The sequence below is a fragment of the Gorilla gorilla genome, chromosome 3 (assembly GCF_029281585.2).
Source record: "Gorilla gorilla gorilla isolate KB3781 chromosome 3, NHGRI_mGorGor1-v2.1_pri, whole genome shotgun sequence".
In the NCBI taxonomy this organism is placed as follows: domain Eukaryota; kingdom Metazoa; phylum Chordata; class Mammalia; order Primates; family Hominidae; genus Gorilla; species Gorilla gorilla.
Window position 1 is genome coordinate 189,317,501 of NC_073227.2, and position 26,865 is coordinate 189,344,365.

The 26,865-nt window shown below is 37.8% G+C and overlaps 1 protein-coding gene across 1 annotated transcript in view; it reads right to left on the reverse strand.

Moving 5' to 3' along the window:
- Positions 1-26,865, reverse strand: part of DDX60L (DExD/H-box 60 like) — a 129,048-nt gene that overhangs the window by 20,189 nt on the left and 81,994 nt on the right. The window contains 10 exon segments of the mRNA XM_063705634.1: positions 777-928; positions 2,809-2,951; positions 4,525-4,672; positions 7,470-7,591; positions 8,479-8,620; positions 8,842-8,946; positions 13,743-13,943; positions 20,649-20,749; positions 23,565-23,721; positions 25,059-25,227. Coding sequence (XP_063561704.1) covers positions 777-928; positions 2,809-2,951; positions 4,525-4,672; positions 7,470-7,591; positions 8,479-8,620; positions 8,842-8,946; positions 13,743-13,943; positions 20,649-20,749; positions 23,565-23,721; positions 25,059-25,227 — 1,440 coding nt within the window.

Genomic DNA, 26,865 nt, shown 5'->3' on the forward strand with positions numbered 1-26,865 from the left:
ATCACATGGACACAGGAAGGGGAATATCACACTCTGGGGACTGTTGTGGGGTGGGGGGAGGGGGGAGGGATAGCACTGGGAGATATACCTAATGCTAGATGACGAGTTAGTGGGTGCAGCGCACCAGCATGGCACATGTATACATATGTAACTAACCTGCACAATGTGCACATGTACCCTAAAACTTAAAGTATAATAAAAATAAATAAATAAATAAAAATAAATATTAATTTATTTCATAAAAAATATTTATTTCATTAAAAATATTAATTTATTTCATAAAAAATAATTTATATACTCCTAGAAATCAACACTTTCTTAATGAATAATTAGTGTAATGGTAAATTATACTAATAATTTAGTATAGTTTATTACTAAATTATATTAAGAGAAATGTTAGTATAATTAAAATATATTTTTGAGCTTTGTAATATATCCAAATTTTCTGTCTTCAGAATTACATTCACCAGAACTAGTTCAAGTGCCAAAATTTTGGTAGTAGCCCCAAAATCCCAGATAATACTGGAGTTTCTAATCACCAGAAATCAGTCTTCTATGAAGTGATCTAGTATGTTTTTTATGATTCATCTGTATTTTAAACTCTTAAAAAGATTAAGTATTAAAATTTCTATTTAAAAATATATAATATAAATTTATGTTTATATAACTATATAATGTAAATTATATGCTGTTACATATATAATATGAATATACAATAATAAAACATAGATATATATGTATGTATATATTTTACAGAAACATACCCATAAACCTACCCATTTTTTTGGTCTAATCTTGTCAAGCAGTTGTGTTTATAGAAATTGAGCACATATGCATTTAGTGGCATTCTCCTTCCTCGGTTATCTAATTTCCATGGCCACAGCAGAGGAGCCTGAGTGCCACTAACACCGACTGTGCGCAGGATGACCTGAAGAAAGACATTTTCTATTACTTTATTTTGATATGTAAAGAGTAACCGTTTGCAGTTTGAGATTTCCTTTGTATAAATCTGTTTCTTAAAGTACGTTCTGAAGAAGTTGAAGTGAAGGAGGCAGGCAGAGGGGGATTCCCATGGGGGTTGAGGGAAATAGGGCCCATTACAGTGAGGGAAAGGGCGTGTTACAGACACTGGCCAGTGTGACACTAAGCATGTCTCGGGAATGGGCAGCACCGCTGAGGGAAATAGGAACTCTCGCAGCATACTGAAGGCAATTTCAACCATCCAACTACAGTACTGTTAGCAACATTCACTAAGGAAAAATAAATAGAAGCTGATTTTAAGGTAGAATTTTCATCCTTATCTTCATTGGTGCACAGAATGACCTTGAAAGGAGTGTCATGTAGCTAGTGTCTCCCTGTGCTCACAGGGAGAATAAAATGAAACAGCACAAACCTCTGGACTCCAGAGAGAAGAAAAAAGTGGCGGAGGAGGAGGTAGAAGAGGAGAAAATGAAGAGAAGCAAAACAAACAAACAAAAACTAAGTCTCCATGGTTCTGGGCATATTAGACAAATTAATCTGTACAGAATCAGAAGGAATCTGCAAATTCTGCCAGTGCATGGGTAAAATTAAACTGTGGAGCAAGTTGGAATAAAAATACAAGTTCAGGCCAGGCATGGTGGCTCATGCCTGTAATCCTAGCACTCTGGGAAGCTGAGGTGGGTGGATTGCTTGGGCCCAGGAGTTCAAGATCAGACTGGGCAATATGCTGAAACCCATCTCTACTAAAAATATAAAAAATTAGCTGGGCATGCTGGCATGTATGTGTAGTTCCAGGTACATGGAAGACTGAGGTGGGAGGATCACCTGAGCCCAGAAGTTGAGGATGCAGTGAGCCGAGATAGTGCCACTGCACTCCAGCCTGGGCAACAGAGTGAGACCCTGTCACAAATAAAAAGGGGGGAAAGGGAGGGGAGGTGAGGGAAGGGGAGGGGAGGGGAGGTGAGGGAAGATATAAAAGTTCAATGAGAAAAATACATAATGTAGAATTTGTAACTTTGAAGAAGTTTGATCATCTGTGTTCTTTTCTATTTGTTTACTCTGGGTATCAAATAGCTTTGATATCTATATTCTTTTGGATAAACTTTTAAATAATTTAACAGTTCTTTTAAAATGTCAATATTTATAATGAACCTGAAATTACATTAGCAGCTATTAAAATTTTGGTTAACAAAATTTTTAGATATCAACCCAAACTGTGCAAGAAGATTCATGGTTTTTTAAAATTCCTTTAAACGTTACATATGCAAAAATACTTGAAGAGCACATTTGACATGATGTGTGACTCTGACCCAGGCATAAAATAAGCCAGTGCACAGTGTCAATCTTTATTATTAAATACATTCAATGTGGAATTTATTTCTCATATTTCAAATTGAATCTAAAATCTTCCAGCACCCTAATATTTTATCCAGAACCTCCCAGAGGTTCTAATGCTTTGTGGCCCCCTTTGTGGACCACTGTCCCCAAAGATCCATGTGGTCTGGAGTAGAAAAGCACTATGAGGTCTATGATCAATTTTGGAAAAATGTGAGCCGCTTTCTTTTCCTCTTCCCACAGCAAACCTGTGGCAAACCTCATTAAAAAAATGAGAAAAAAAACAGTGGTGTCTGAAATTTTAGACAAAGAAGCCAACTCCATAGAGCATAAATCACACTGGCCTCCAGGGCTTCATTCTCTTAGGCAATGATGCTCATCAGTGACATTTTTCAGTGTTTGGGGTTTGAGGTCCTATCAAGGCTTCACAGCAATGTAACCCCACTCTGTCTGTCAAACACATTTTGTACATAAGATGTATCCTTCACTTACCTGGTTGATAGTCTCTGGTCGAAGCAAATCGTTATCTGTGTTCCCCGAAAGACAAACAAATGGTGAAATGGCTACTCTTCCTTCCTTGAAGCTCATCAAGTGAGACACGAGTTGGGAGTCTTCACATTCTTTACCTGTGAATTCTGACCATTTTGGACTAGGTCACGTTAGGTTTTAAAAATCAGCCCAAATGTTAACGCTTTTAAACTCACTATAGGTCAAGCCACAGTAGGTGACATTCATCTCATCAGAATGAAAACTGATTGAGATATGGTGCATAAAGTCATTAACACAGCTTGGCACAGAGTAATCATTCAATCCATGTTGACTATTAACTTATTATCATTACCTTTTTTTAATTACCTGTTATTTTTGGCTATGAACTCAGATATAACCTCAGAAACCTCCTAGACATGATGTTCAGGCAGCTCCTACCAGTGGATTTGGAGCTGGCATAAGAGATAAAACAGAGGTTCCGTCCAGCGAGTACCATCTCGCTGGACTTGGGAAGGCACCAAGTCATGCACTCAGGTCTGGCTCGTTTTTCCCATCATGACACAATCACACACTCCCATCATCTTTTCTCTGCACTACTTTTCTTGCTTCCACCATTATTGTCTGCATTTGCTCATGTTGTGTCCTACATCAACAAATCTTGAGTAACTACAATGCTTACCTCCCTGTCTTTTACTCCAACTAAGACTATATTAGGAGACAGGGGAATATGGGAATCATTTTATGGCTCCACTCTTTACTCTTAGTCTAGCTTCTTCTTTCCATTTATTCTCCCCTAAAAGTTTCCTGCTATAAAATTGAAATTTGGAAGCTTAGTTACTTTGCAATACCAGTTACTCCTCAATCAAGAACAAATAATTGAAGCAAAGAATGATATTTGCAACGTCCGCTAGAACTTTCCGTAATGATAGAAATATTCTACCTCTACTGTGTCCAAAGTAGAAGCCACTAGCACTGGAAAGTTAAAGTGACTAAAGCTAAAGTGACTAAAGAATTAACTTTTCAATTGTTCCATTTTTAATCAGCTTAATTTAAATAGTGACACGTAGCTAGCTGGTCGCTACCACGTTGGGTAGAATAGACTTACACGATGTTGACTAAGTGCCATGCACTGTTTTAAGAACCTTATAAACATTAATATACCTAATCCTCTAAAATTCTGTAAGCCAGGTAATATTTTTAGTCATTTCATTTTACAGATTAAAAAAATGAGACACAGAAAGATTAAGTGACTGGCATGAGACCTCATGGTTAATAAGTAGCAGAGCCAGGATTTAGACCTTGGCATTCTGCTTCCAGTGTTCACATTTGTAACCACTATGCAACTGCCCCTCAGGGGAAAAAAATGCCAGAAATTATGCCATTTTCTTTTTCATCTGTCACTTTTTCTGATCCAGTTTTCCAACCTGAACAGATAGGCAACCTTCCATCAAAATGGTTCATGAATGACTTTTATTTTTTTTCCTCCATTGCCCAATTAATATTTGGTAATTATAAAGTTTTTTTTTAATCGGAAAACAGAGCCATTACCACACCCTACAATGGGCTAAATGGTTTTCTGGGGATAAAACACTTGGGTTAGTACAGCTGCCCTGTAATAAGCTCCTTTACCAGCTTTGAAGCATCCAATATCCAGAGGCTTTCTTAACCAAGATTGTTTACTCTTTAAATTGTTCCAGAATGGAACTAAAATCTGCTTACTGATTCTTGACAAAGGGAGTTGATACTCTTTTTTCATGTTCACCGACTTGGAAGCAATCAGCAGGAAGGAGGCAAAATCCTTCATTACTGCCAGGTTATACTCATATAAAGCAGCTTTAAAATCCTCCGGGAGTTCGGCAAGGACCACCTGTGGGCGAAATACATTTCAGAAAGATCTCTTTACTTTTATTTAAAAAATTAAACTGCTTGGTGATAAGATTGCAGCATAGTTCTGTAGATTGATGCTGATTCATCAAAACCCTTGATTACTTTATTCACCTGTGAGATTAAGGTAAAATTTCCTTTTGATTTCAACCAACATTTATAAATGTAAGTATCTTTCCTTAAAAAAGTTATTTTGACTCCACTTAGCCAAAACCACCAATTTAATAGAAACATGTCCTACACTGATCTTAAACTTAGGTATATTTCAGAGACTTGAGGGACATATTTAGAGAGCAAGTAACAAGTTAGTGTAGCAGTAGTAGCGTCAATTCTTTATTGACTTCAGATTATGTGCCAACACTGTGCTGTGCTGCCCCAAGCACTTGTTATATGCTAGCTCAGTTAATCCTGAGAACAACCCTATGCAGTAAACATTTTCATCTACATTTTGTACATGAGGGAGCTAACCCTCACAGAGGTAAACTTGTTCCAAACCTGACAGGTAGTAGATAGAGAAGTAGCTGGTATTGCAAGCTAACTCAGCTTCCAAATTTCATGTTTAAAAACAAATTCTTTCAGAATTAGGACTAGAAGTTTTTTTAGTGTGGGTTAGAAATAGCTATGACATTAGAAATGTTCTTGGTTTTCTTCTGTTACAATTATGGGTTTTATTATTTATTTGATATTTTCCTTAATTTATTCATACCCTGTACTTTTCCAATAATTGAGGTATTTTATAAGGGTAAAGATAACACAATATGATCATATAAATCAAAATTTGGTAAAAAGGAAAGAAAAACAAGAAAGAGACTTAAATGGGGCACAAATTATATTCTAAGATTCCTAGGAGCAAGTGTGAATGACACATTTCAGAATGTCTATGAGATAAACAGCTATTTATTCTCAGCACTAATATCAGATAAGAATTTTCCAGGGGGATTCTTACAAAAGGCAACCGTGTGGACATAATAAAGAATGCCCCTACCAACTCCTTACAGTGGATAGTATGACAATTTCCAGAAGCCTACTTCGGACTCATCTCTATCTGTGGATGGACCAAGACAAAAGAATACATTGACAGGTGCAGCTCTACACTCTGGTCAAAGTGATATGGTCTCTTTACTGCTATGCCTTCCATGTCCTGCCATTGTGCCACTGCTGGACACCGTTCTAGGGCAGCACGTGCTGCTTACCATGTACACCTTGTGTTGTTTGCCACCTTCTCGAATGTGTATGCTATACAGCCCCATCAGGAGAGCAAGCTCTTGGAAGGTAGCAACTATGTTTCCCAATCATGATTTTTGCTACAGTTTACACATATTTATTGCTCAATAAATCTTTGCTAATTGACTAATATAGAGCAGTTATCCCAAATTATGGTACATAATATAAGAGGTACATGAGATGATTTAGTGTGACACACAGAACATTGAGTAATTATACATCAGTTTTAAAAAATAAAAAGTGGGCTGGGCATGGTGGCTCATGCCTGTAATCCCACCACTTTGGGAAGCCAAGGCGGGCGGATCACTTGAGGTCAGGAGTTTAAAACCAACCTGGCGAACCTGATGAAACCTCAACTGTACTAAAAATACAAAAAAATTACCCAAGCGTGGTGGCGAAGGCTGTAATCCCCGCTACTTGGGAGGCTGAGGCAGGAGAATGGCTTGAACCTGGGAGGTGGAAGTTGCAGTGAGCTGAGATTGCGCCACTGCACTCTAGCCTGGGTGAGTGAGCAAGACTCCGTCTCAAATAAATAAATAAATAAAAATATCTTCTTTCCAGTCCTCTTCTATTCTTTCTGATAACCCTAGAAAGTCCAGAGGCAATAGACCACTATTGTTTCTCTAAAAGTTTATAATCTCTTTTTGTAGCAAAGAGAGAGCAGCTTCAGCTGAGAACCATGTTAACTGCATCTATTCTTACGGCTTCCTTAGTTTTGAAATCAAAGATCCTGGCTTTCTATTTACAGTAGTAGTAAATATGAAGTTTCCTTTTTAAATACTTTAAAATGTGTATGCATTTAAGAAAATGATTAACAGTTCCAGTGGTTTGCAATGTGGATATATGTCAGTAACTAAAATTGGGTGCTCAAGTCTGGAGGTATATCCAGAGGCATTGTGAGGTCAGAAAGCCTAGATTAATGCTAATTCCCTTTTTGTTCTCTATTCACTAGGGTTACTGGATAGAAACAAGCTTCTTCTACATTCCCAGGTTCTAATGCACATTTTCTTGGGTTCTGTTTGCTCGTTATTATTTTGTTGTTGTGTCTTTAAAAAAATAAGAAATTGGAAACAAACAGTGTTACAAAAAAACTTAGAAAATAATTTTTCTTTCAGTCTCTCAACCCTTAAGTTAGGGGATTCTTTCTTAGGTGACCACCTCAATATTGTCTGAAGAGGACATTAGAGGTCATAATGTAATTCCTTCCCTGCAGTCCCATCCCTAGCTGTAAACAATCCCAAGGGAACTATAGGATCAGCAGTAGGGCTGTCATTCTATTTAAATGACTATTTGTGTATGTAATCTCTGTTGCTACTGAATTACATAATTTGCTCCAATAAAGTGAAAAAACTTTAGGGATAAGAATTGTTTGTTAGATTAGCAGGGGAAGATGTTTGAACTAAAAATTAAATAGAACTCTAATTATGAAAAGACAACACTATTAAAACAAATGGAGTAGCTTATATTAATTTAACCCTATAGGTACTGAATGCTTTCCAGTAGCATACATTTAATAACTATCATTATTATATCATTGTAAGTATAACAAACTTTACCTTTGACTGAGAAAAACTTAAATTAGCATTTTGGAATTTTGCTGGAATATATTTTCTTCCAAACAAATTTGCCAATACTAACACGAGCTTTTCCATCACATCTTGGGAAAATTGTTGTGAGCCTATTGAAATAAAGAGCATTATTATAAATAAGAATAATGTTGATTCCATGTATTTTCTGCCTAAATTTGTTTTTATAGTACATTTCCTTTTGTTGAAGGCAAAATTTTCTAGTAAATATACACCTCAGAAATTGAGCATATTTGCCATACTATGTGCACATTTATTTTTTTGGGTAAGACAGGAGATTTTATATTCTGTGCCTTGTTTTTCCATCCTTGCTATACCCGCCCTAGTTCCCACCCCAGAATGTTTACTAACTGGTTTCCTGACTTGCACTCTCCTTTCTTCAGGCCATCTTGAGAGTGATCAGCCTTTCCAAAGCATGAATATAAACATATCCCTCCTTTACTCAAAAATCTTTGAGGGTATCTCAATGGCTAATTGAAAAATCCAGGTTCCTTGGCCTGCTCTTTAGGGTGTTTCAAATCCTGTCAAAACAAAGCTTCCAAACTTACCTACCAACACTTCTAAACACTAGCTCTAGGTTCTGGTCATCTTGACCTACTCTCCACTCCCCATAACACATGAGCACCATACTATGGGCATTAAAAGGTGGCTAGGTTTAATTAACTGAGCTCTGAAGCATACTAAAATCATATGACCATCAGAAACTTATTCTGTTTCTATGCTTCTCCGTTTTCTCTTCTGCAAATATTCTTTATCAGTTAAGTAATATATAAGTAGCCCTCAAATACTCTTTATTAGAATAAATATCAGTTGACTTTTAGTGTCTAACTTTTTGGCATCTGTAAATCTGAACATATACTTAGTATTTATTTGCTTTAATAAATGAGAAGGAGGAAGAAGAGAAAAACATATCTGCGGTTTTGGCTATTCAATAAATATGTTGCCATTTTTCGACTACAGGTATAAAACCCAAGCTTACCTTTCCAGGCTGGCTTACAGAGATTATGGAAAAGGCCTCTCTTGAGAAAATTTACAAAAACAAGATTTGAAGGTTCATGACGATGCAAATATGATGCAAGTCCTGCAAATTTCTTTGGATAACCCTTTTTATTTAAATAGTCCTAAAAATGAGAAACAAAAAGTTGATTTAACTTGCCATGTACTCAAATACCATAAAATACCAGTGTGAGTGATTGACAAATATTACCTGACTTCATTTATTAATAAATGATAAGTAACATTATCATTGAATGCAGCTTATAGAAACTTCAGTTGGTTTAGCATAGAAAGAAATTTACATAGTACTAGTTACAGAGAACAAAAAGCCAAAGCACAATGATACCTCTTTGATCAGGAGCTGCAAGGAAAACAAAAAGTAAAGTTTCAAAGTCCCCATGGCTCTTCGTCTCTTAAAAGACAGCAATGAATGCTTTAGCACTGACAACACCTATAAAAGAAGAGTACTTTAATTTATCTAGTTTTAAACAGTATTTGTAAATACTGATATGTAATAAATAGTACACATACATACTATATAGATAATGTTACCAGATCTTATGTGAAAGTAAATTTCATTTGATTTCGTATTATCTCTTTGATTGTGTCTTCACATGGCACATGCTTCCTTGAATTAAATACATCATATAAAGCAGAACTGTTATACATAACCCAGATTGGCAAATAATCTGCTAAATCCCTGAAACAGTGGTGACCAATAGTGGCCTGAAAAAATAAAGTATGAAAGCCAATCTGGCTTACAAGATTAGTTCTCTTAGGCCATTCTAAAGGTAAATAGAGTAAATATATTGTTCTGAATCTTGAGTTATCCCATTAAACCTAATGGAATTAGGTAGATTGTAGTCAACAGAATGGAAATATTTGGATCTGTGTCATCATCCAAATTTCCTGTCAAATTGTAATCCCCAATGTTGGAGGTGGGGCCTGATTGGAGGTGATTGGATCATGGAGGTGAATTTCCCCTTTGGTGCTGTTCTCATGATAGTGAGTTATCATGAGATCTGGTTGTTTAAAAGTGTGTAGCACCTCCCCTCTACCTCTCTTCCTCCTGCTCCAGCCATGCATGTAACACATGGCCTACTTCTGCTTCACTTTCTGACATGATTGAAAGTTTCCTGAGGCCTACCCAGAAGCAGAAGCTACTTATGCTTCCTGTACAGCCTGCAGAACCATGAGCCAATAAAATGTCTTTTCTTTATAAATTACCCAGTCTCAAGTGTCTCTGTATAGCAGCGTGAGAATGAACTAATACAGAAAGTTGATACTGAGGAGTGGGGCACTGCTATAAAGATATCTGAAAATGTGGAAGCGATTTTGGAACTGCATAGTGGACAGAGGTTGGAATTTTGTGGAGGGCTCAGAAGAAGACAGGAAGATGAGGGAAAGTTTGGAACATCCTAAAGACTTGTTAAACTGTTGTGATCAAAATGCTAATAGTAATATGGACAATGAAGTCCAGGCTAATGAGGTCTCAGATGGAGATGAAGAACTTATTGGGAACTGGAGCAAAGGTCAATTTTGTTAAGTGTTAGCAAAGAGGTTAGCTGCACTGTGCTCCTGCTCTAGGGATCTGTAGAACTTTGAACTTGAAAGAGATGATTTAGGGTATGTGGCAGAAATAAATTTCTAAGTAGTAAAGTGTTCAAGATGTAGCCTGGCTGCTTCTATCAACCTATGCGCATATGTGTTAGCAAAGAAATCACCTGAAACTAGAACTTGTATTTGAAAGGGAAGCAGAGTATAAATCTGAAAAATATGCAGCCTAGCCATGTGGCAGAAAAGAAAAGCCTATTTTCTGGGCAGGAATTCAAGCAGCCTGCATATAATTGTATAACTAAAAGGAAGGCAAATGCTGATAGTCAAGACAATTGGAAAAGTCCTCACAGACATTTCAGAGACCTTTGCAGCATTCCCTCCCATCACAGGCTGGAGTGCAGTAGGTCATAGCTCACTGCAACCTCAAACTCCTGGACTCAAGTGATCCTCCTGCCTCAGCCTCCCAAATAGCTGGGACTACAGGTACATGCCACCATACCCAGCCAGTGAAACTTTTTCTAATAAAGAAACCAAAGCAATTAAAATAGAAATCAAATTAAAAATCTAATTTAATAAATATACTTCTTCAAAAACAACTTGAATGTGATAAATTGAAAAGGTTCTGAATATGATAAACACTATCATTTTTTTTAAAAAAAAAACTATAACTAGAAACTTCTCCTAAAAAAGTAACATATAAGAATAAAGAAAAGGATCCATATACATGGGCAGAAAAAGTCAAGTGACCTACAAGAAAACAGCAATCAGTAGGGCCACAGATTATATCTCTACAACAGTAGATGCCAAAGAAAATGAAGCATCAACAATTCTGAAGACTAATGGCTCAAATCCAAAAAATTTATGCCAGGTTAAATTGTCCTTACTACAAAAGAAAAAATCTCCTCAAATATGCAGGATCCCAGAAAATATGCCACCCTCACAAACGTTATTATATAAAAAACAACAACAAAAACCTTGAAAGTGTACTACTCTCTCTTCCTGGGAGAGTAATCAAAATCAAGAATGGGGCCACTTTTACATAGAACTGGGTGTCGCTGTTCTCTGTGACTATCAAAAGGCACACACCTGACTCATTACAGGGTTCTGGGAAGACTCTTTGTCTTGGCAAGTGGAATCTGACGTAACTGGCTATGATAATGAATATATAAGAATATGGAAAACTTGGTAAGCTTACAATGATATTTTATTAAATTTAAATTTTAATGTGAATTATATATTACTCAGCATGGGGTTACACCCCCCAAAATTGTTCTGATTGAAAACCTCAGGCAAATTTACCAAATTCTGACATCTAGTTCAACATAACTGCATCCATTCTTTAAAAAGCAAACACTTACCCACATTTAGGTAGAAAAGACTGGAAGAAATATACCAAAATAATAAAGCAGTTTCGAGTAGTGGAACTATCGCTTCTTGGCCTTTTGGCTAAGATCAAGTGAGTAGTGGAACTAGGTATGGGTGATTTTTCCTTCTTTCAGCTTCTCTATGGTTCCAAATAAACTTTTATAAACAGGTTATTTTATATTTAAAATATAATTTTTATTTTTAATACAGCAATACTGTTTTCCTCATTTTTATCTGGAATTAAGAGTGATACATTTGAGAACACATTCAATCTTTCATTTCACTTATAATTCTTCTAATAATTCTTTAATGTAAAAATTTCATATTGATCTAATTAATTAAGTGGCAAATGCTGACAACATAACAGAATTTAAGGTAGAAGCAAATCTATTTTTCCACAAAAAATATCTAGACAGTCAAAAACAAGTTATATTATCAGTTCTCACTCATACTTGACTTCCTTTATAAAGGAAAAAGTAAAAAACAACATATAAAAAGAATGAAAAAGTTAGCAAGTGCTTTTCCCATTCTTCTCTTTAATGAACACTAAAGCAAAACAAAAAAAAACCTAAAACTAAAATCATAAGACCTGAGACTACAAACAATAATAGCTAGCATTTATGTGTTTACTACTCTTCGAATATGATGCTAAGAAGTCCTTGACTTGCATTAACTAGTTCATTTAATTTAACTATAATCTATAGTGGTTGTTATTGCCATTTTGTAGCTGACAGTTCTGAGGTTTAGGAAAATGTAATTGCCTTATTAAAGTTAAATAGTCAGTAAATAATTGAACCAGGGACCTATTCCAGACCTTTATGAGTCTATAGCCAATATTCAACCACTATACTATATTGCTTTTCACACATTAAAATAACCCTGGTAATTCTTAATGCCTTATGGTCTTTGGTGGTAAAAAAAAATTATTTTTTCTGTCCTGAAGAAACATATAATAATCAGGAAAATACAAAGCATTAAAAGAGTGATGAAACTGAAGAGTCACTGCTACTGTTGACATGAAAAATACTGAGGCAAAATTAATATAGAGAGTTCATTTGGGCCAAGGTTGAAGACAGCTGTCTGGGACAGACACACTTCCAAGTTGTCCCAAAGAGTATTCTGCTCAGCCTTTGCTACAAGTAGATTTTTAAAGGCAAAAGGGGACAAGAAGTGGGCTGATACAAAGTTTTTTGACAGGAGTTCTCACAGTTTTACAGAAATAACATTGATTTGTGATTGGCTATACATTGTTGAACTACAAGGAATGAGGTATGGTGTCCAATGTATGGTGTTTTATGGCTACTTCATGTCAGTTAGCCTAGAGTCCACATAGGAAGTGGCTTCAAGAGGTAATTATTTAGCTCACGAGGGGAGTGAGACATGACTGCTGTCACACCCTGTCACACTCCAAAGCCTCTCTGGGCCTGATAATTAAAGGGCACTCACATTCCTCAGAAAAAAGTTTCTTGGCCAAGTGCACTGGCTCACACCTGTAATCTCAACATTTTGGGAGGCCAAGGCAGGTGTGATGGTTAACACTGAGTGTCAACTTGATTGGATTGAAGCATTCAAAGTATTGATCCTAGGTGTATCTTTGAGGGTGCTGCCAAAGGAGATTAACATTTGACTCAGTGGGCTGGGAAAGGCAGACCCACCCTTAATGTGGGTGGGCACCATCTAATCAGCTGCCAGCATGGCCAGAATATAAAGCAGGCAGAAATACATGAAAAGGCTAGACTGACTTAGTCTCCCAGCCTACATCTTTCTCCTGTGCTGGATACTTCCTGCCCTTGAGCATCAGACTCCAAGTTCTTTCATTTTGGGACTCAGACTGGCTTCCTTGCTCCTCAGCTTGCAGATGGCCTATTATGGGTCCTTGTGACCATGTGAGTTAATACTTAATAAACTCTTCTTTATACATATATCTATCCTATTAGTTCTGTCACTCTAGAGAACCCTAATACAGTGGGTGGATTGTTTGAGCCCAGGAGTTTGAGACCAGCCTGGGCAACAGTGAGTCCTCACCTCTACACAAAAAAATAAAATAAAAATTAGCTGGGCATGGTGGTGTACACCTGTAGTCCCAGCTACTCGGGATGCTGAGATGGGAAGATCACTTGAGCCCAGGTGATCAAGGCTGCAGTAAACCATGATTGTACCACCGCACTCCAGCCTAGATGACACAGCGAGACCCTGTCTCCAAAACAATCAAACAAAAAGAAAGTTTATTTTCTTTCTCAAGACAGACTTCTAAAAGAGCAGCAGACCTGACTAGAGCCAGGCCAGTGATGAAGACTGAACCTCAGGCAGTGTCCAGCATGGTACCTTTGCCTTGGCATCCTCTGGGTCATCTCCCTTGGAAGCCAGCAGCATGAGTCGCAGGACCAGGGTTATGCTGAGAGGGAACTGTCCTCTCAGCTCAGGAACACTGGATGCAAGGAGTCTTTTTATTTTGGGCAATGGGATATCAAAGAAATACACATTTCCAAGCAGGTCTTGACCTCTTCTTCCAGCACGACCAGACATCTGGAAGCAGCAAAGAATCACAATGTAAAACCTCCACAGATAATTATCCTATGAAGTCCAAAGATTTATGACTTTACACTTGTTATCTGGGATTGTGTTAAATTGTGTATTTAGTCCTGAAACTAATCTATGTTAACATGGCACTTAAAAAATACAGTGTGGCTGGGCAAAAGAGATAAGGAGGCATTGTGATATATATTTGGTCTTTGGCCCCAGTTGCTGGCATATGACTCCTAAAATCCTTGGACTCTCCAATATCTGTATGTGAATGAGTTGGCTGATAGCTGGCAGTCTCTAGGCAGCTTCAGGACGGGGACTGGTCACCAGAAAGACCAAGGCATGATTAGAGGATTGGGACTTTCAGGCCCTCCTCGCAATTTCTGGGGAAGGGAGAAGGGCTCAAGGTTAAGTTTATCACCAGTGGCTAATGGTTTAATTCTTCAGGCCTGTGTAGTGAAGTTTCCATAAAAACCTAAAGGGACTGTCTCAAAGAGCTTCCAGACAGCTGAATACACGGAGGTTCCTGGAGGGTGGTGTGCCCTGAGAGGGCATGGAAGCTCCGTGCCCCTTGAGCCATACCTTGCCCTCACAGCTCTTCTGTATCCTTTATAATATCCTTCATAATAAACTGATAAATATAAGTGTTTCTGAGTTCCATAAGCCACTCTAGAAAATTAACTAAACCCAAAGAGGGGGTCATGGGAACCCCAACTTGAAGCCAGTTGGTCATAAGTTCCAGAGGACTGCACTTGTGACTGGTGTCTGAAGAGGAGGCAGTCTTGGGGACTGAGCCCTCAATGTGTGGAATCTGATGCTATCTTCAGGTAGGTAATGTGGAATTGAATTGAGCTGCAGAATTGACTGCTCACTTGGTGGTGAGCAGAAATCCCCACACATTTGGTCACAGAAGTCTTCTGTGTTGATTGTAGTGATTATTATAGAGTGACAGAATAGAAAAAGCAGTTTGCGTTTTTCCTCATATTCAGAGGCAGAGTCATTAACAGGTATTCCCTATCATGCAGACAACTGTACTAGGGATGGTAAGATGATACGTAAAAGAAACTTACAAATGGAACCTGCTCTCAAGGAGCTTAGAGTCCATATACCCCCACTCTTTCTCACCACACACATACACACAAAGAGAAGGAGAGAGAGAGGGAGGGAGGGAGAGGGAAAGGGAGAAGGGGAGAGAGAGAGGGAGGAATAGAACTAGAGAGTGTCTTGAATAGGGAAAGTTCTCAGCCTTGTTTTCAATCAGATCCTTCATTTGCAAATGAAGGATTCAAACTTCTTCAGTTCTGCTTGGTTGAAATAGTTGAGCCCTGACTGGGTGGTTTCAAGCTCCAAACTAGAAGAGTCTGCCGGATGTTTCTTTCAAACGGCTGGAAGTGGGGAATTCCAACCACACTTGGCACCAACAACAGCAACTGTTCCCTATTTAAGCCATTTTCTCTAACTCTTTTAACAAATAGAGTTAAAAGTAATGAAATTTAAAAAGTGTGCCTAAGCTCCTTGAGATACAAATCAAGTAAATTTATTGAAAGAGACAACATTTTGAAAGGCTTCGTGGAAGAGGTATGTCAAGGACCAACTATTTGCAGAAGAAGTAACAGCCATTTATTCAATGCTTAATATGTGCTGGGCCCTTTATATAAATTAGTTTTAGGCGGTCTTCATAATAATCCAGTGAGGTACAGAGTATTGTCAGCCCCATTTAAAGATAAAGAAGGACTTCTAATGTGATGTTGAAAAAAAAAAAAGAACAAAGATAAGAAAAGTGAGCGCAGAGAACCTAAGTAACTTAGCCACAATCCAACAACTGAGAAGCAGCAGATTCAACTAATCCCTGATGTTTTTTTAATCAAAGTCACGTCCCCAAGGGCCATGTGAGCCTGCCTCTGGGAATCCTAAAAATGAGATTCCTGAAGATTACATGGTAGACAACCCATGCAAAACAATGACAGCAGAGAAGAAAAAAGCAAGAAGACAGAGATTAGAAAGATGGTTAGAAACAGTAAGAAGATTAGATTGATTAGGATAAATGTTCATGAGCATAAGAATATACATATTTTAGATAGAGAGCAAAAGGAATTTTATTGATAAAGGGCTTGAATATTGCCAACACTTCTATATTTGACCCTAGAGTAGAATTAGCCATCAAATATTCCCTTGCCAGAAAATGACATGAAGAAAAACGATGCTATCCATCATCTACAGCACAGAATAGAATACAGGCAAATCATAACCAGGAGGACTGTTAGAGTATGCCCCTGGCCAACAGACAGAATGGACTCCTGTGGCTGAGGTGCTCAAAGGTAAAACAGAACTAGGCAGTCACGGCAGGGTGAGGGAGTGGTCATGCATGCTGTGTTCTCAGAAAGATGTAAAGGTGTCAAAGGTTGCTTCCTACGATCAAGCCAAACCAGCTGCTGTTGGTGGTGCCAAGATAAACTGTGGTTGGAAATCTCCACTCCTAGCTGTTTGAAAGAAACATCTGATGGAAACTTCTGGTTCGGAGCTTGGAAACCACTCAGTCAGAGCTCAACTATTTCAACCAATCAGAAAGGAAGAAGTTTGAATCCTTCATTTGCAAACAAAGGATCTGATTGAAAACAAGGCTGAGAACTTTCCCTATTTAGGCCAGACCCTCCCTTTGTTCTGTGAAGAGCCCACTTTCACTTACAGCAAAGGCTGAGTTTCTCCAATCTGCAGATTGTTTTTATAGAAAATAAAACTGTTTTGCCTCTGCAGATCTCATATCCTTTTGTTAACACTCTTATTATAGCCCTGGGTAAAGAATGAAGGAAGAAGGATGCTGGCTACAGAAATTGTGATACAGAAATCTGAGGACACCACTGCAGAAGAGTAATTGGATGATCTGTGTAATAGATTAAGCATCAAAAGCAAAGGAGAGAAAAGCATTAAAGATGACTCTGGAGTGAAAAAGTGGGCACGGCAAATGAAGAAGGAAATGTTTATTAAGGACCTTTAATGTGTCTCTTTCCTATTTCACTTAATCCTCACATAGGCTGTGGGGTAGTGATTATCACAGCCATTCTGGAGATAGTGAAGGAAGATCCAGCAGTTCAGATATCTCACCTGAAGTCTCACATCTGTTTGGCAATAATCACCTCATGTCCACAGATTTTCCATTATCATGGTTTCCATTATACCACAACTGAAAATGACAGCCTGGCATAGATGGATGCACATTGTACAAAAGAAATCATCAGTTCCACAAATACCTTCAGCATCTCTTGTCATCCCCATGCTAATTGCTATTTGAGATACAAATTCCTTAATGGAATTTACAAGAGCACATAACAAGAACAGTGAAAGAACAAGCTCAATCACATTTCCCCAAAGCTGGAGTAATCAAAGAAGACTTCAAAGGAAACACATAAGGACAGTTCAATCAGACCCTTGTAAAGGGCTAGGATTTCAATCAGGGGAAAGAAGGAAAAGTCTCTAAGAGGACGAAGGAGAGCAAATGTCCTGATGAACAAGGCATAGCAGAAATGAGAGGTCAATTACTAAAACAATTTGTGCCAGAAGGTTCTCACTAGGAAAGAACAAGAAATAAATATATATATTTTTAAAAAATCGCATGGTGATCAGGATGCAAAGGGCCCTACTAATAACAGCTGGCATTCATTGAGCACTTACTATGTGCTGTGCACAGTTCTGAGTGGTGTACATTTTTCAGTTAGTCCTCATAATAGCTTTCTAAAATATAATTATTGTCACCATCGTACAGATTGAGAAACTGACACCTGAGAAATTAACTAACTTGTCCGTAGTTGCACGGCTAGTGAAGAATAAGGCAAAGAGTTAAGCCTAGGGAATCTAGGACCAGATTCCCCCATATTAATCATTATACATACTCCTTCAGAAGCACTGTGAAGATCTAGTGCATAGGTACCTGAGGCAAGACTTGAGCCAGGCCACCAGTGTGGTGGTGAGCAGTCCCAGCAGGGGAGGGGCAGGGCAACAGGCTGGTTTGAATGTAGGCAGAATCAAGGTAATGCTGATATGGTGGTGAAGAGGCCCAGGAAAGGATACCAAGAGACTGTGATAGCAATAAGGGCATTCTGATAACTAGAGCAATCCCAGGCGTATGCCAATAAGGAGACTTTTGGAGGCCCTGGGAGGCAGTGAATGTGTTTTTGCTTATGCGAAAGAAGTGACTCATTGGGACCCAGGCAGCAGACTGTGGTAGGCAGCTTTCTCAGTGGCTGCTCCCAATGATTCTAATAATCACAGCTTCCTGCTATTCACAGCCTTGTGTAATCTGCTCTCCTTGATTGTTGAAGAAAAGCCAGGAAGGTGAAGCTAACAAGTATTCTCTTTATTTTACAGGCAATAAAGTCCTACGAAGATTGAGTGACATGAGGAAAACACCTAGGAGCAGGTCATGACATGTATTTGACTCATAATAAATGCCATTTGAGGGAATATATAAATGAGTATATTTTGAAAGATAGAAAATAGAAAGACCAAAAGGAGAAAATGGCATGTTAGCAGAAAATCCATATCATTTTTTTCAATTAATACAGGAAAGCGTATTATTTGCTTTCAAGAGCTAATATAAAATACATAGTTCAGGGGTCTGTATTACCTGCTGTGCTAGGAAAAATCACACTCCCATGAGACTAGATTCCTCTATCAAAGAAAGCACTAGAAGGAAGGAAGGTGCATAGCTTCATGCCACATATTCAAATAGATCTAGAGAAAGAACAAGATTCTGATACAGCTGGACAAAGTCACTGAAGTCAGTTCCTGGGAAACCAGCTTTGGAGACTGAATTTTCTATTTATATTTCTAAGTAATAACTTAGTTGTTGAGTGAGAAACATAAATCCACAAGTAGATTTTCTTTTTTAAAACTTTTAAGTATAAAACATAGTAAATGCTTACTTCTAGTTGGAAGATGTGTCAAAATACTGACATGAAGTCAAAATAATGACTGCTAAACTAAGGCTGTAGCTATAAGATCATGACAAAACTGAGATGCATGAAATACTTTTGGTACAAAAGTGCAAGCAGTAGAACTAACATTTTCTGGTTCTCATTGTATGACAATCCTTCTAGACAAATTGTAAATAACATAGAAATAATATGGAAATACAATTCTGTTTTAAGTGCATTTCTCTAGACAGAGACAACCTGACATTTGGGATGATGAGGCGGTTGTTGAGGGATGTAAGTGCAAGGGGCAATTCCCAGAAACGTCTGCCACCTGACCCTCGAGAAACAAATAAAATCCGTTCACAGAGAAAGTATATTTTATTCTGTCCTAGGAGATAATGCTAAGTCATCAGGGCAGGATAACAAAGTAGTTCCACTCTCATTGTGGTCCATAGTAAATAAATGATGTTGGATTTCTTCCAAACTAGTGATTTTGGCAAGGAAGAGAAAAAAGGAGACCATAATTCTGAAGGAAACAAAAGTCCCTTAAGAGAAACTTTGCTCTCTACACGAAAAAGAGAAAGACTGAAAAATTCCAGCTCAGGGACTTCCTGTTTTTCATAACAGAACATGGTAAAAGGTGATATGGTCTATAGCTATACTTGAGAAAAGGAAAATATGGCTTTTAAAGTTGAAACAGCAACATCCTAAAAGGTCATGAAATGGAGATAAACTCCTTTTCTCTGTAAAATCACAGTCTTCATATTCCAGTCTAGGAGAGTTCACATGATCTAAATTTGAATAAGAAAAGAGGAAAATTTCAAGAATAAGCAAAATGATAAAATTTATATTTTATAATTTATCTTTTATATTTCGAGACTAGGCAAAGATTATTGTCAGTTTTTTTTTTAGCAGTGTATACAGAGGAGGTGATTTTTCTTCCCTTTGACTTACAATATATATCACATATAGGATGTCATATAAGGAAATGAGAAGACTCTCAGGTATAACATCTTTGTCTTTGTGTCTAAATCTCTGTTATATAGCCCTTCTCTTTTATTTTTATTTTTCTCACTCTCAACCTTGTTTTTGTTTCATTTATCTCTCTTTCCTCCCTCGCCTTATAATACAGACATATTTTTATCCTTGATTTTTAAAAAGTTATCTGGAGACCTCCGAGTAACATTTCTCACTCCAGAAATTCCACTAAAATGATAACGAAAACCTTTTTTAAAAAAAGCATACTCCCAAGAAGGTGAATGGTATTAAAGGCTTGGAATTTGGAAAACAGGTGGTCAATGACTCCTAAATACTCAATACTAAACTTCAAGTAAGGAAGTCAAAACCTACCTAATTTAAATGACAGGATTCCCAAAAGACCCAGGAATTGATAATACCAAGTGCCACACACAGAGAAAGGCAAATTAAAGGAAACAGCTAACGCAAGGAATTTCAGACCATTTTACATACTCCCAGAAAAATAAAATAAAGGAGCACTATAAAGGATCAAGAATCAGAACAGCTGTACATTTCTCAAGAAATATAAAAACTAACTAAAAACTGAAATACAGTAAGATTATTAAGCCAATAAACCCTAACTGTGAAAAAGTAGTAACAACAGATAGATCACACAAAAAGAAGCAACAAGATATGAGGCCACTCAACTCAAAAATGCTATGCCACATAGAAAGTAAAAGGAAGGACACAAACCGTAGCCTGTTACCAGATGTGAGTGCCACATGGTTCATTATTTCACACTCAGCTTTCAGCAATGGGAGTTAAAGAGTCAGAGAGTTACCTGTCTGTAATTTAAAGCATCCAGATAGACTGAGTCTTGGGCAAAAACAACAGATTTGCATGGCATGTGGATCCCTAAGGCAAGTGTTTCAGTAGCTGTCACTACCTAGGAAAAAAAAAAAAAAACAGTCAATACACAATATAGCATATCTATAAGGACACAAGATCTATTTTCCACTCCAGTCACTGAACAACTCTTAGAGCTTTAACAAACCACATGTCATTAAAACTAACATACTAGCCCTACTGTTCTTGCGACTGCCTGACTATTCAAAGAACACTGCTACTTCAGCATCCTAACTGTTGCCATTTGCTCACCCTAAAATCATTTTCCCCAAATCTCCATTTGCAGGCTTTTTCTGATCTCTATATAAATGTCCAAAAAGACTTCCTGCACCATCGTTTCTAAAATAACCATGTTTACTTGTCCCCCCAAGACCTTAAGTATCATGAGGACACGGGCATTGATCTCTCTTGGCCACTGCTGTATCCTCAACACTTGGAAGAGTATTGGACACACAGCAGAGGCACAATAAATATGTGTCCAATAACTGCATGAATGAATGAACAACAAGCATACAAATTTTCCTTAAGATAGGGTAATAATGTTTTGCCTTACGTACTCTGGACAACCACCTTCTCTTATTCTCATGTTTGTTTATGGAGGTTTTATCCAAACAGCTAACTGATCTAATTAATTGAAGGATAATAAAGTTACATTTTCCTTCTTATTTACTCTCTTAATATCAGTTATGTGCCCAATCACCTATGTAATGCTAGGTGCATATAGCTGCTCTCTCTTCCTGTCAAATACACTAATATTAACCTGTGCCATAATTATTTCAATTATTTAATGATAAAGAGTGAGCAAAAAGACTTTCTAATTGATATTTATAAACCCATCCAAATTCAACCAATTATTGGTTCATCTGTAAAAGTTCATCAATAAAAATGAAAGGCTCAAATCACTAAACTTTAGAATTTAGCCATAATGAGTATCATTTAGAAAAAAAAAAGTGTTCTGGCCAAGTGTAGTGGCTCACGCCTGTAACTTCAGCACTTTGGGAGGCCAAGGCAGGCCGATCACCTGAGGTGAGGAGTTCGAGACCAGCCTGACCAACATGGAGAAACCCTGCCTCTATTAAAAATACAAAATTAGCCAGGCATGGTGGCACATGCCTGTAATCCCAACTACTCAGGAGGCAGAGGCAGAATTGCTTGAACCCTGGAGACGGACGTTGCAACGAGCCGAGATTACACCATTGCACTCCAGCCTGGGCAACAAGAGTGAAATTCTGTCTCAAAAAAAAAAAAAAAAAAGTGTTCCGTGTAGCAAGCTCCCGCAGTCTCAGAATAACACTTTTATAACAATATGGCTATTCATTCATTTATATATTCATTCATTTACTCACTCATTAACTTTTATTGAGCCACTACTATGTGACAAGATCTACAACACTGACTGTGATGAACAAAATTGGAGTGACCTTTGCCCATAATTAATAACCTTTATGAAAACTTTTCTGGTAATTTGTCCTTTAAAATGACAAATAAATGATACAGATATGAAAACTGAGCAGAGTTGTTCACAATATTTTATTTTTATAAACAGCAAGAAACAACTTTTATTTATGATATCTAATACTCCTCACTCTTCTTAAGATTACAAAAATGGCTGGGCATGGTGGCTCACGCCTGTAATACCAGCATTTCGGGAGGCTGAGGTGGGCTGATTACCTGAGGTCAGGAGTTTGAGACCAGCCTGGCCAACATGGTGAAACCCTGTCTCTACTAAAAATACAAAAATTAGCTGGGTGTGGTGGTGCATGCCTGTAATCCCAGCTACTGAAGAGAATGAGGCAGGAGAATGGCTTGAACCCAGGAGGCGGAGGTTGCAGTGAGCAGAGATTGTGCCACTGCACTCCAGCCTGGGTGACAGAGCAAGACGCTGTCTCACAAAAAAAGATTACAAAATAAATACCCTGAATAGTGTAACGACTACCCTTCTACACAACTCTTCACACACTGTCCCCACCTAGAAATAGAATATTGCAAGCTTCTGAAACATACTAACAAAAAGTTAACATAAAGCATTTAACTATGAGCCATCTAAGACGTCCTTACCCTCTTCCAAGTTCATTTGGAGGTATCACATCTATCAGCTCTGTCTAAAACATGTTAGTCTAGTGCAAGGTTTTTCCAATTCTTAAAAAAGAAATGTCTTTCTCTTAGCTGAGGTATGACATTAGAAAACAGTCTGACTAAAAGTATAGTCATTTATACTAAATGTATAAATATCCTTATGAGCTGTCTAGGACAAAATTGTAAGAACTATGTCCTAGATACTAAGTGTTAAAGAGTAAAGGGTTATGACCAGGCACAGTGGCTCACGCCTGTAATCCCAGCACTTTGGGAGCCCCAGGTGGGTGGATCATGAGGTCAGGAGTTCGAGAACAGGCTGGCCAGCATGGTGAAACCCTGTCTGTAATAAAATACAAAAAAAATTAACTGGGCATGATGGTGCGCGCTTGTAATCCCAGCTACACGGGACAGCTAAAGTAGGAAAATTGATTGACGCTGGGAGGTGGAGGTTGCAGTGAGCCAAGATCGCGCCACTGCACTCCAGCCTGGAAAACAGAGCAAGACTCCATCTCATAAAAATTAAAAAAAAAAAAAGAGTAAAGTGTTATGCCTAGATTACCACAGCTATACTACTCCATTATAAATATTATTTTTCAATGTAGAAATAATTTTTAAACTCCTCTAATAAATGGGATAGATGGAGCAGTCCAGTCCAGCGAGTTGTAATAAAAGACACTGGTTAGATGAGAAAAACAACTGGTATAATTTTTTACCTTTTAGTGGTATTCAGCATCATATATGCACAACTTTATTTTTCAAATGCAAAGAAATTTACCTACCCTAATAAGCCCTTTTACAAAGAGTATCTCAACGAACTCTTTTTCTTTAAAATACATGCCGCTGTGATGATATCCAATCCCCCTTTGTGCTAAAGCCTTCAGTTCTTTGCCGTGTCTTGTTAATCGCACTCGCGGTAATACCCTATCCAAAGTCTAAAACAAGAAAGAAGTGTAAAACAATTGATGATGTATTTTATTTAATTTCAAGCTCAATCAGAATCAAAGGACATTTTCACGAGCAAATCACTTACATCTCACACACAGTGAGGCTGCCCTTTGACCCTGAACCTACATGTTTTATGACTACAGAAACAATCTGCCCATTTTTGTGAACAGACTCTCTCAGAGAAGAGGCATTCATAAACCAAAGGGGAAGATGCTATTGAAGCAGCAGATCAAATGCCCAGGACGGATGAGTAAACAATCTTCTGCTGCCTGAGAGAGACAGACTACTTCTCTACTGGAACCTTAGGAGTCCTTTTCAAGCAAAGAGAGAGAGACTTCTCCAAGAAGGCAGAGCGAGATCTCTACTCTAGATGATCAGACAATTCTTACTTCTCACTGAACCACTCACAAGTCATATCCAGCCCCTTAAGAATGTCCATACCCTCATAGCCTCACTTCTAAGAATTTATCCTCAGGAGGAAATCCAGCAGTTGGCAAAGATGTCAAAGGTAAAAATGTATTACGAGAACAAGAAAAAATAATAAAAATAGCCTATGCAGCCTGGAGTAAGACAACTGGTTACATAAATTATAATCATCCACATAAATATATACTATGAAGCTATTAAAATAATAATGTAGCTCTATTGTTGTTGGCAAGAAATAAGTAAGGGAGGAAAGGAGATTACAGACCAATTTGTATATAATATGGCCTTATTTTATTAATGAATAAATACATGAAATGTCTATGTGACTGTGGACATGCTTGCGACTACAGGCAATAGAATAAAAGATCTGATAGAACAGTGAGTCTCTCTGAGCTGCGACATTATTTTTATTTTCTATTTTCAAGTACTTCTGCAATGGACATAAATTACTTGCATAATAAAAAATGTTTAAATGCCATACCATCCTTGGATATTTCAATATCTGTTTAATGAAATTTTTTGAATGTTATATAGGTCTCTGAAATTGAAACTTTCAGTTGATATTATTTAAAATATATTGTGTCATAAAACCCAAACGAGACCAGAATTAAAATATATCATATTGAATTGAATTCTAGAATCAGGCTATAAACTAATCCAGGATAATAGAGTGAAATAAAATAAGAGGCTGACATTCACACTGAGCAAGGAAGAGTCACTTATAGAACTTTAGCACATTAAATTGGGATAATCATTGCAAAACAAACAAAATCATATGCAGAGATAATCATATTTCAAAGGTATTACACAAGTCATTTCAGTGTTCAAAGACATTAAACGATCACTATGATAAAATGTCACAACTGTAAAGTATTATATTAATAATTCTCTGACGTACTGAGCCTTTATTCCTGGTAATTTCAGTGCATAGGGCTTTGACATCAGCATACGTGCGGTCCTCAGAAATTTCCAGAATCTTCAGATTCTCCAGGAAATTAATATATTCAGCTCTACACATTGGTTTTCTTTCCAGTTTTTCAGCCTTCTTTGGGTTTTTTTTAGTGTTACTATTTAAAAAAAAAACTTTTAAGTAATGAAAACTCATATTCAGTTACTGCAAGAAGCCTAAGGCCCCACAGATTTCCCTTGGTCATCCGACGTTGACAGTAGCTCCATCAATCCTGAGTTGGTCTCCCCTTCCTCACGTGCACTTCCACCATTTCATCTAGAAGTCAGGTCCCCTCATCAGCAAAATCCTTCGTTTTCTCTGCATAATTTCTCCTCCTTCACACTGTAATAGATATCCAGTTCTTCTCAGGAAAATTTCTGCTACTGAATCTCTTTTGAGCAGTGGCCAGAGCACAGTGGAAAAGCAAAGGGGGCAGGATGTGTGGCACAGTCTAGAATTACTTGGCACATCCCCTGATCCCAGTAACTCTGGTCTTATGAAGAGGGTTCCAGAAAGAAAAAGGTACTTTAAATATCCATGCTGACAGCAGAGACCCTTCCCGACTAGGCCTAAGAGAAAAATTGATTATACCATTAAATACTCTTTATTTTCATGGCCCATATAATTCATTACACATCCAACTTGAAATGTAGTTCCTAGTCCTGAAAAAAGACTGACTGAAGAGAATCAGTCACCGAGAAGACCTGGAGCTCCGACATCTCTCTCCCAGGTATTTTTCCCTTCCCCTGCGTCCAAAAAATATACACAACAAGCAGAAAGAAGATCAAAGCAGTGGTGGAAACAATAGAGAGCTTGCCCTAGTCTTTAGGAAACGTCTGAATTAGAAGGGCTACGGAAGTTGTTTCAATATTGTTACAGACTGAATGTTTGTGTTCCCCTCAAAACAAATTCATATGTTGAAATCCTAAACTCCATTTGTGATATCAGAAGGTGGGGTCTTTGGGAGGTGATTAAGTCATGAAGACAGAGTTTTCATGAATGGGATTGGCGACCTTATAAAAGAGGCTCCAGAGACATCCCTCGCCCCTTCCACCAAGTAAGGACACAGAGAAGACAGCTCTCTATGAACCAGGAAGCAGCTCTGTCAACACCCTGATCTTGGACTTCCTAACCTCCAGAACTGTGAGAAATAAATTTCTGTTTAGAAGCCACTTAGTCTATGGCAACTTGTTATGGACTAAGACAAATATTGAGGGAAGGTTTAATTAGTCTTTCAAAAGTATTTATGAAGCACTATTACTATGTGTCAGGCAATATGCTATTACTGAGGGACTCATAGAAGAATATGCACAGTTCTGGTAAGGGAACTCCCAATCTAAAGAAAATAAAGATATGGAAACAACTGCAATGCAGTGTTATAATTAATCCAAATGCTTTAATGATTCAAAGTGGAATGAGAACAAAAGACAAAGGGTAATAGAGGTATCTGAGGAATCATTATAAACTTCAGAGAGAAGACAGATTTAAAACAAAAGATGTGGGGGAAATGAGCAGATTTATGAGCCAACAGAAAGGAAGGCCCTCCAGGTAGATGCAGTGTGTACTACATAGATTCAGATGGTGGAGAGCAATTCATGTGAGTGCCTACCCATTAACAACTCTACCAAGCCATTCAGAAGGAAGAACTTTGTATGTACGACAATCTAACTAAATATGCACATTAGAACTGATGGCAGCAGTGGCTAATCTGGAGAGGCTGCTGCCAGGACACCGGCTGCAGTGGGAGAGGCAAGTC